The 9670-nt window shown below is 44.3% G+C and overlaps 1 protein-coding gene across 3 annotated transcripts in view; it reads left to right on the top strand.

The window, feature by feature from the left end:
- Window positions 1-1752: 1752 nt before the first annotated feature.
- The window catches only part of FNBP1L (formin binding protein 1 like), a 121039-nt gene continuing 113121 nt past the window's right edge, over window positions 1753-9670 (top strand). For 2 of the 3 annotated variants that reach the window (XM_041748232.1, XM_041748231.1), the window contains exon 1: window positions 2810-3387. In XM_041748232.1, the coding sequence (XP_041604166.1) occupies window positions 3364-3387 (24 nt within the window). In that variant the 5' untranslated portion in view covers window positions 2810-3363. Of the gene's footprint in view, window positions 3388-9670 lie in introns of all 3 variants that reach the window. The other variant, XM_041748233.1, reaches the window with a different exon arrangement.

Here is a 9670-nt window from a genome sequence, read left to right as displayed (position 1 = left end):
AAGCTAAAATATTATTTTCTAAATTCCTTCTCAGTTTTGATTCCTTATAAAATATGTAAAAGAAACGGAAACTTTGTGGTAATGGATTACCAAAATAGGTCAAATAGCAAAAAGGTATAAGATAATGGTTTAACAGAATTTGGTATCCCTTAATGATGCAAAATATGATTTGGGGGTAGCACCTGAAATAAAATAATAGTAGATTGCTGTTATGCTAAAGAGATTGGGGTGGGGGGCTTCTAGGTGGCTCAGTGGTTGAGTACCTGCCTTTGGCTCAGGTTGTGTCCCGGGGTCCTGGGACTGAGTTCCATATCAGGCTCCCCATGGGGAGCCTGCTTCTCTCTCTGCCTGTGTCTCTGCCTCTCATGAATAAATAAATAAAATCTTAATAAAAGAGAGATTGTGCTTTCAAGATTCAAAATTATGTTTTATCTTTTTTAGAGATAAAAATGATGTTTCAATAGCTCACAAAGTGCCTCATCATGGGTCCATAAAGAATAAATCTTATATATACGAATAATTTAAAACCCAGTGGATTCTGTCAAAAATCAAAATTCTTGGGGGTGCGTAGGTGGTTCAGTGGTTAAGTATCCAACTCTTGATTTTGGCTCAGGTCACGATCTCAGGGTCCTGAGATCCAGATGTTGGGCTCTGTGCTGAGCACGGAGCCTGCTTAAGATTCTCTCCCTTTCTTTCCCTCTGCACCTTCTCTCTCAAAAAAAGTCAACATTCTTATAAACTGCCATGCATTTTATACATATATGTATATTATATGTGTAATATATATACATATAAATATATACATATAAATATATATACACATATATACATATAAATATGTATGTGCACACACATACATATTTGTGTGTGACTATATATGTGTGTGTGTAAAACACCTCTGGATGTTTGTTAGCTAAAATGTGCCTATAATATTTTAGAGATTGGTTATAGACAGGAATACTTTGGAAGCTGATTAATCTTTATAACAAAATATAACACAAAACATTTATTCTTTTGTGATAGTCATTTTTTCTTAAAGACTTTGTTGAAGTAAATAGTGAATTTTTAAAAATATTTTATTTATTCATGAGAGACACACACAGAGAGGCAGAGACACAGGCAGAGGGAGAAGCAGGCTCCATGCAGGGAGCCCGAAGTGGGACTCGATCCTGAATCTCCAGGATTACGCCCTGGGCTGAAGGTGGCCCTAAACCACTGAGCCACCCGGGCTGCCCAATAGTGAATTTTAATACAAAAATGTTGCAAGTTACAAATAATTATTTAAGAGATTATCAATTTAAGTTGGTTATAAGAATTATACTTACATTTTATAGCAATGTTGGAAACGTAAGTTTTCTCTGAATTTGTTGGCCATAAATCTAACTTTTTGAAGAGAAATGAATTGTTATAAGTGTGGAGTTCTGTTCAGAAACTTTGAGAGAAGAAAAATGTTCATCTAGGAGATAAGATTTCATGTTCACTTGGAGAGTTGTGTTAACAGTATGGTTAAGGGTAATCTTCAGTGTGAATGGTAGGTTATTTTACTTTTTGAAGGGAAAATGCAATTTTGGCTTAAATTATGCTCCATAGCTTTTAACTTTTATGACAACACTTAGATACAGTAAGGCTTAGTATTGGAATGGTTCTGAATAATGAGACATCCGTTTAATAAATATATTTTCCATTACAAATCTTACTTGTACTTGCTAACTGCTTTCAGGATGTCTAGAGAGTAAGAGGAAGGGAGAAGAGAAATGGGTAGCTGGGGTAGGTGATACAAGTAATATTGAAGGAATTCTATTTGAAATAGAGAGAGAGGCAGTATAGAAAAATAATGGAAAGAGAAAGTGTTCAGTCAGTGCGTCACAGACTTTTCACTGCATGGCATACTTAAGCATTTAAAAATTGGCCATTGGAAAAGAGTATCTGGGTACTTAAAGCTGGACTTAGAAAGGAAGCAAAGAATTCAGCAAGAATGGTGGCCTGTCAGGAAGGCAAGGGTTACTTGCCTTAACCCCCAGAGGGATCACAGCCAGGCAGGGAGGAGGAGGATTGGAGCGGAAGAGATTGGGGCACCTGAGCAGGCCATATAAAGGGAGGAGTTTCAAATGCTGACACTCCGGTTTGGAGAACTTCTTAAGACAGCTGTCATAACACTGAGGAGTACCTTGCTCGTGACTGGACTGAAGTGTGTGTGTGTGTGTGTTTAGAAGACGAGCCATTAATGCTAAAGCAGATGTTAGGAGTTGCTAAGTGTATCTGGAATCTAATAGTACCCGCCAAGCTGGCTGATCGCAGTTAATGATTGCTCAGAAGGGCTGGGAAGCAACTCCACAAAGAAAGGAAATGGTGGACCTGCCTCCAAGATTCCCGCATTCCGGGCGAGCGGGTCCGAAGTTGCCGTCGGCTCCTCGCGCTCCCGGGGAGGAATGCGGTTCCCGCCCAACCCCACAGAGGAGATGCCCCTTCCTCGGCGGGGGCGAGCTCGGTCCTGGTTCCCTGCAGGTGACAGCTCGGCTCACACCGGTCCGTTTCCTTCATCTCTTGTTACGGCAACACCTCAAAAGGAATGCTGAAGGATCTGCCTCTTTTAATGGTTTCCTGACAACTTATAAAATCAAAATCCTATTAAAAATAGGATCGGGGCGCGTCGCATCCACATTTGACATTCTGGGGACTCCCAGGATCACCTTACCAATCAAGACTTTTAATAAAACACACAAGCACACACACAAATCTCCGACGACGTAAACCCGAGGATTTGCACGAGGCAGCTCCGTCAGGATCTCTCCCAGGTGCAGGACGCCAGAGGCAGGAAGGGAGGAGGACTGGAGTTACCTCATCTGAGGGGTCTCAGGGAAGAGAAGGGTGGGGGGCGCCCTTCCCTTCTCTCCCCTTCCACCTCGGAGGCAGAGATGAGAGTGGCGGCGGCGCGGCGGCGGGGCCGTCCGAGCACCGCGGGCCTGGCGGGAAGCGACCCCGCGCGCGAACCCGCGGAGTGGGAGACCCTCCCCCGGGGGCAAGCTGCCCGCGGCGGCCGGGGAGCGCGGGTCCGCCGCGATCCCAGGGTGCACCGCGCCCCGCCCCCTCCCCTCGCCGCGTCCCGCCTCCCCTCGGCCCGGGCCCCCTCCCTGCCGGCTCCGGGAGGCGGGGACGCGGCGTCGGCGGCGGCTTCTCCAGTCGCGTCTTTCTCACTCACTGAGGAGCCCGGCGGTGGCGGCACCTTCGGAGGCAGAGCGGCAGAGCGGCGGAGCTGCGAGCCCGTCGGCCAGCCGGTTGGAGGTCGGCCGGGACTAGGGGCGGGTTCGACAGACGGACGGACAGCGGAGCAGCCGGACGGCCCGAGTCGCCTCAAGTTCCGCCATGAGCTGGGGCACGGAGCTGTGGGTGAGTCCGGGTGCGGGGCGCCCCGCCGACCGTCGGCGGCCCGAGCGCCTTGGGCCCCACCCCCGCCCCTGGCGCCGGCGGAGGGCGGGGGCTCCACGCTTCTTTGTGTGCAGCCCCCCGCCCCTGTCGGCCGGGATGGAGGGGCTGCGGGCGCGCGCCCCGCCTCTGCGCCGCGGAGGGCTGAGGGCAGCGCCCCGCGCCCCGGACGGCCAGAGGAGCGGCCCGCGGCTCCTGCGTCCGCCGCCATCCCCCCTGTTGGCGGTCTCTCCTCCGCCTTCACTTTCCGGACGCCTGGCTCGGTGCCGGGCCGCGCTCCTCTTCCTTTGTATCTGCCCGCCCGGAGGCGGGGGAGGGGGTCCATTGTCCCGAAGGGGCGCCGTTCGCCGGCAGGGAGGGGGCCGGCCGCGGCCGGCGGCCGGGGCGGGGGTCCCCGGGGCGAGGGCGTCGCCGGGCCCGGACGGCGCGGGGAGCCTCGAGGCGCCGCCCACCGCCGTCGCCCCAGGTAGGGGGAGCCGGGCGGCTTTGTTCGGAGCCCGGCCTCCGGCCAGCCAGGCCCAGCCCACAAACCCGCTTCCCTCTCCCAGTGCGTGTGCTCGGAACCCGCGCGCAGCTGTGGGGACTCCGGGTGGGCCAGCCCCCGCTGCCGCCTTGGGCTGGGGCGCCGGGGACGCGGTTGGCTTTTGGAATCTGCCTTAAATTGATGGATCGATGGGAGGCCAGTTTTGCTAAAAAATAAAAAATAAATAAAAAAAAGAGCGTGGGGCTTCCCAATTGCTTTACTTCCCCTTCCGCTGTTCTTTATCCTCACCGTTCTCCCCGCTTTGCTTTCTTTCCTTCTTGCCTTGCTTGGGCGCTGAAGGCTTCAGACAATGCCCAGCGTCTGGCCAAGTGGCCAAGGTGCGGTTGGACTGTAGGGGGTCGGGGAATTCGCTCGCGACGCAGCCTCGCAAGGGTGGAGGTGTGGAGGGCAGTGATTTCTCAGGTGCAGCCGAGGGACCCGGGGCGTGGGGGCGCTGTCCCGAGAGCTGCCTGGCTTCAGCCACTCCCCTTTTTATCCCACCTGTGCACATTTTCCGTGCCTTTTGTTAACGAGGGTCTTGTGAAACCGCTGCAGCGAAAGGGGAGAAAGAACTTTTTTTCCCTCGACGGAAGCAGTTGGGGTGCGACTGAAGGTAGATTGGTTAATTGAAGGGCAAAATGGTTTCTTCGGTTATTTTTCACCTTTTATTCACAGATTGGGAATCTTAGAACTGAAAGAGACTTTAGAGTGCAACTGGTTGAACACTTAGCTAGCTCAGGAACCTCCCGCAACATTCAGGACAAGTGTTTGCTTAGTCTGTAAACACACCACCCAAGAGAAAATATCTCAGACATCCGTTTATTAGATAGCATTAATGGTTCTTATATTAGAGAGGATTATCTAGTAAGTGAATTATGTAAAATTTGACCTTACACTTGAGATTCTCAAGCATTATTGGTCTTTCGATTTTGTACATTTTATAATTGGTTATACTGCGTCATCAGTTAAAGTAGATGGGTATAGTTTTACTTTCCATTTTTTATAATTAGAAAATACAGATTTTAAAAAAGATTTTATTTATTCATGAGAGACAGAGAGAGAGAGAGAGAGAGAGAGAGAGAGAGGCAGAGACACAGGCAGGAGAAGCAGGCTCCATGCAGGGAGCCTGATGTAGGACTCGATCCTGGGACTCCAGGATCAGGCCCTGGGCTGAAGGCAGGTGCTAAACCGCCGAGCCACCCAGGGATCCCTAATTAGAAAATATTTTTATTTTTATGTGCTTAAATGATCCACGTTTCAGAGGAAGCAAAAATGTACTTACAATATTTTTTTAAAGTACACATAGGAAGAGTAGAGTTATTTAGATTGAACTTTTAGATTTAAAAAGCACTTCCTGTCATACTACAGAAAAACAATTTTGAGAAGAAACAAAATATTTTAGTGAAAATTAAAATATGATTTTTGAAAGTTTTTTGTTATAATTTAAAAATTCAATAGTTTCTCAGCAACTTGGAAAGGTAAGTTGTAGAAGAGATGGGGATTTCTTTCTTTCTTTTCTTTCCTTTCTTTCTTTCAAGATTTTATTCGTTTATTCATGAGAGAGGCAGAGACATAGGCAGAGGGAGAAGCAGGCTTCCCGCAGGGAGCCTGTTGTGGGACTAGATCCCAGGACTCGGGATCACGCCCTGACCTGAAAGCAGAGGTTCAACTGCTGAGGCACCCAGGCGTCCCGAGATGGGGATTTCTGTTACCTAAAAAATTGTTTTGTATCCTTTTGAAAAATATGAAAAAAGATTTTAATGTAAGTTAAGTATTAAAATTTAATGCACCATGTTTTAAACTTTTTAATTGTTTTAGGATTTGAGGGAAACATTATTAGAAACTGATAGAGAATCAGCTAGTATCATCTGGATGCTTAAACCTCAGATAAGTAGAAATTGGTGTAGAGGGCTATTGTTAGGACCAGGAGAGATCTTAGAAATATTTCACTGGACTTCCTGTTTTTACTGTTCTGTTTTGAATAAGGATATTGTGCTTCCAGGGGATTGTAACAAACACCTACACTGTGCTCTTGCCATTGATGAATTTGAGGTTGGGAGAATTCTCTTGATATTCTGAATTTAGAAACCAGTTCTGTTATTTCAAGTTTAGGATCACATTACTATCCAGAAGGTTTAAGTACTGGAAACATGTTACAAAAAAATGATGAAAGCAGTTATGCACTCAAACTAAGTTTCTTAATTATATTTATAGGAGTTTCATTGCTTTTTTTTTTTTTTTTAAAGATTTTATTTATTTGTTCATGAGAGACAGGCAGAGACATAGGCAGAGGGAGAAGCAGGCTTCCTGCGGGAAGGCGGATGCAGGACTCCGATACTGAGAACCTTCCTGGGATCCCTCCTGGGATCACGCCCTGAGCCGAAGGCAGATGCTCAACTACTGAGCCACCCAGGCCTACCTTCATTTGCTATTTTGATGCTTCTTAAGTCTTATGTTAAATTTGAGAATAAAGTAATAAAATAAAGAACCACTTTAATACTGACTCTAGGGGACAGAACTAATAGTGATAGATTGAGTGGGTTATGTTGTACTGTGTGGTTGTGAGGGGGTATGAATTAACTGGCAGTAGATTTGAGCTATGCTTCAAGGTATTCCAGGTGCTCCAAATGCGCATTTAAGTAAGGGTTGTATATATGCTAGATACTCAGTTCTGAGTTCTGGGTAATACCAAACAAAGAGGTGACAGCCTCTTCATTATTTCCTCAGGCTGTAACATAATTATAAGATAGTATCTTAAGTGTTGTTTATTGTGTTGATTTTTTAAATTATCACAGGAAGAATGACTGGATCAAAAAGAGGCCCAAGTATGAATCAATGATTTCACAAAGCAATGATTTTATAATTATTACTCATTTTACAAGTAAGAAAATTAGAGATTGAAGAATTTCTGTGTTTAGTCAATACGTTTTATTTATTAGGAGATACTTTTTTGTGTTTTGAGGAGCTAAATTTCGCCAGGAAAAAAAAATCCGTGTATGGATTGTGTGTGTATAGTTACGAAAAAATATGGCTGAGCACACTACATTCATATCATGATTTATTAAAAAATTTGCTCCCCAAGGGAAATGAGGTGATTCTTCTGGAAGTTAGAAGGTAGCTTCCAATATCTGACTTAATTTATAGGTTCTTATAAACCTTTTTTATTTTATGCCTTAGTTTCCTGGTCTATGTGATTTTTTTTTTTTAATTTTTATTTTTGGCCTTGGTTTTAAGTAAAAGCCATTGTTATTTTCATTAAGTTATTAAGTGCATTTGACAAAGGTCATGCTCTTTTTGGAAGAAATTGAAAAATTTGAATTGGATGATAGATTCAGTGGATACCTTCAGTCTTTTTTTTAAAAAATACTTTATTTATTCATGAGAAACACACACACTGAGAGAGAGAGAGAGAGAGAGAGAGAGAGGCAGAGACACAGGCACAGGGAGAAGCAGGCTCCATGCAGGGAGCCGGACATGGGACTCGATCCTGGGTCTCCAGGATCAGGCCCTGGGCCAAAGGCTGCGCTAAACTGCTGAGCCACTGGGCTGCCCAGATACCCCCAGTCTTAATCCTTAATGCTTCTTTATCTTTGTCCTCATAGCATTTATATAGCACTTCTGTTTTAATACCTATGCTGTAAGTGTACTAGACTTTTGAGTCTTGGAGTATAGAACTTAATTAATCACTGTTTTCACTGACTAAAACAATGCTTGTAGGTGATCATGCATATTTTGACCAATTGAATTAATAGTTCATTATCCAGAGTATTGATCACTGATTAAAAAGTGCATCTTGGAGGAAGTCATTATGGTTCTGAGGGCCTTTGCAGATGGATAGATTAAGTGCTTTAGATAGCAGTTCAAGAACGTCAAATACGGGGGATCCCTGGGTGGCGCAGCGGTTTAGCGCCTGCCTTTGGCCCAGGGCGCGATCCTGGAGACCCGGGATCGAATCCCACGTCGGGCTCCTGGTGCATGGAGCCTGCTTCTCCCTCTGCCTGTGTCTCTGCCTCTCTCTCTCTCTCACTGTGTGCCTGTCATAAATAAATAAAATTAAAAAAAATTAAAAAAAAAAGAATGTCTAAATAGGGGATCCCTGAGTGGCGCAGTGGTTTGGTGCCTGCCTTTGGCCCAGGGCGCGATCCTGGAGACGCAGGATCGAGTCCCACATCCGGCTCCCGGTGCATGGAGCCTGCTTCTCCCTCTGCCTGTGTGTCTCTGCCTCTCTCTCTTTCTCTCTTTCTCTCTCTCTCTCTCTGTGACTATCATAAATAAATAAATAAATTAGTTTAAAAAAAATTTAAAAAAAAGAATGTCTAAATAAATTGAAACCAAAATTATGAAGTTAAGGTTTAGTGTTTGAGTTAAAAACTTTTATGGTTGGGGAAGAACTAGTTAAAAGCTAGTTCTTATGACTTTACCTGACTCCTAGCTCTGTGATGTGACTGCAAAAATAGCTGATGAAATCTTAGACCACATTAATAGATTTGTCTAGAAGAAAGCAGTGTGATCCCATTGTAGTCTGTAGTGGTTAGACTGTAATATTGACTGAATGTTACTTCAGATTTTTTAGAAAATCTGTGCATCTCTGTAGAGGAGGTTGACAAAAACTCCTTGTTTATTAATATTAATGGCATTGCCTTTTTCAAGGCTATGAAATTGCTGTAGGAATTTAGTTTAAACAATAAGTTATTGAGGTCTATTACGGGGGACATTGTGAATGTATGGTGAAATTTATGAGGTCTATAATATTGGTCCTGCTGTGAGGAAACTTGCTGTGAGAAAGTAATTTTGAGGTGATACTCTTTCCTAACTCCAAAATACTCCCCTATGTTAGTATCACTGTCCAGAATGTCTTCTGTTGACCAGTAACTCTGAACCCTCCTTTTCTTCAGAGTACACATTCTGGATAATATCTTTTTTATGGGACTACCGTCTTATGTTGCAGTATTTCTTGTACATTCAAACCTTCGGAAAATAGTCATGGTATATTTATATCTTATATGCCATTTTGTTGATAGAATTTGTTGTGTTTAATATTGTATTACAGGTATTGTTCTTGGTTAAGGAGGCTGAGAGTTAATTAAGACACCTGTTTATGCCACCATTCTATCCTGATTGTAACAAGGTGGAAGCTGGAGAATAGCCTCTAACCTCTGCATTTGCTACTTCCTTTAAACCACTCAGTTCAATTCACCTTCCCTGCCTTTATTTTGGAACACTGATTGTCTTTTTCCTTCCCCCAATCTATAAATGTAAGTTTGGCTGGACACTTAAGAAACCTATTTTACCCAGACACCTGAGTGGCTCAGTTTAGTGTCTGCCTTCTGCTCAGGCCACAATCTTGGGGGCCTGAGATCCGGCTCAGCTTTGGGCTCCCTGCTTAGTGGACATCCAGCTTCTCCCTCTCCCTCTGCTCCTCCCTCTGCTGTGCTCTCTTTCTTTCAAATAAATTAATACAATCCTTTTTAAAAAAACCTTTTTTTTTAAACCTATTTTTTCCTATATATGAGCCCGTTTGCAGGCAGAAAATAAGATGAGAATAGTAATGATTTATAATTATGGCACCTACAAGTGCTTTTTTACTTATTAATCTTCAGTCTTTAAACATTTTTAGCTCAATAGCAAAAAAGAAAAATTCTATTTTGGAGAACATAGTCATACCTACAGTGTATTAAAAACTAGTGGTAAAAGATTATATAAAGCTTTTGTTTTATAGGAAGC

The sequence above is a fragment of the Vulpes lagopus genome, chromosome 3, assembly GCF_018345385.1.
Source record: "Vulpes lagopus strain Blue_001 chromosome 3, ASM1834538v1, whole genome shotgun sequence".
Classification (NCBI taxonomy): Eukaryota; Metazoa; Chordata; class Mammalia; order Carnivora; family Canidae; genus Vulpes; species Vulpes lagopus.
This window is presented reverse-complemented; position numbering and strand designations above follow the sequence as displayed.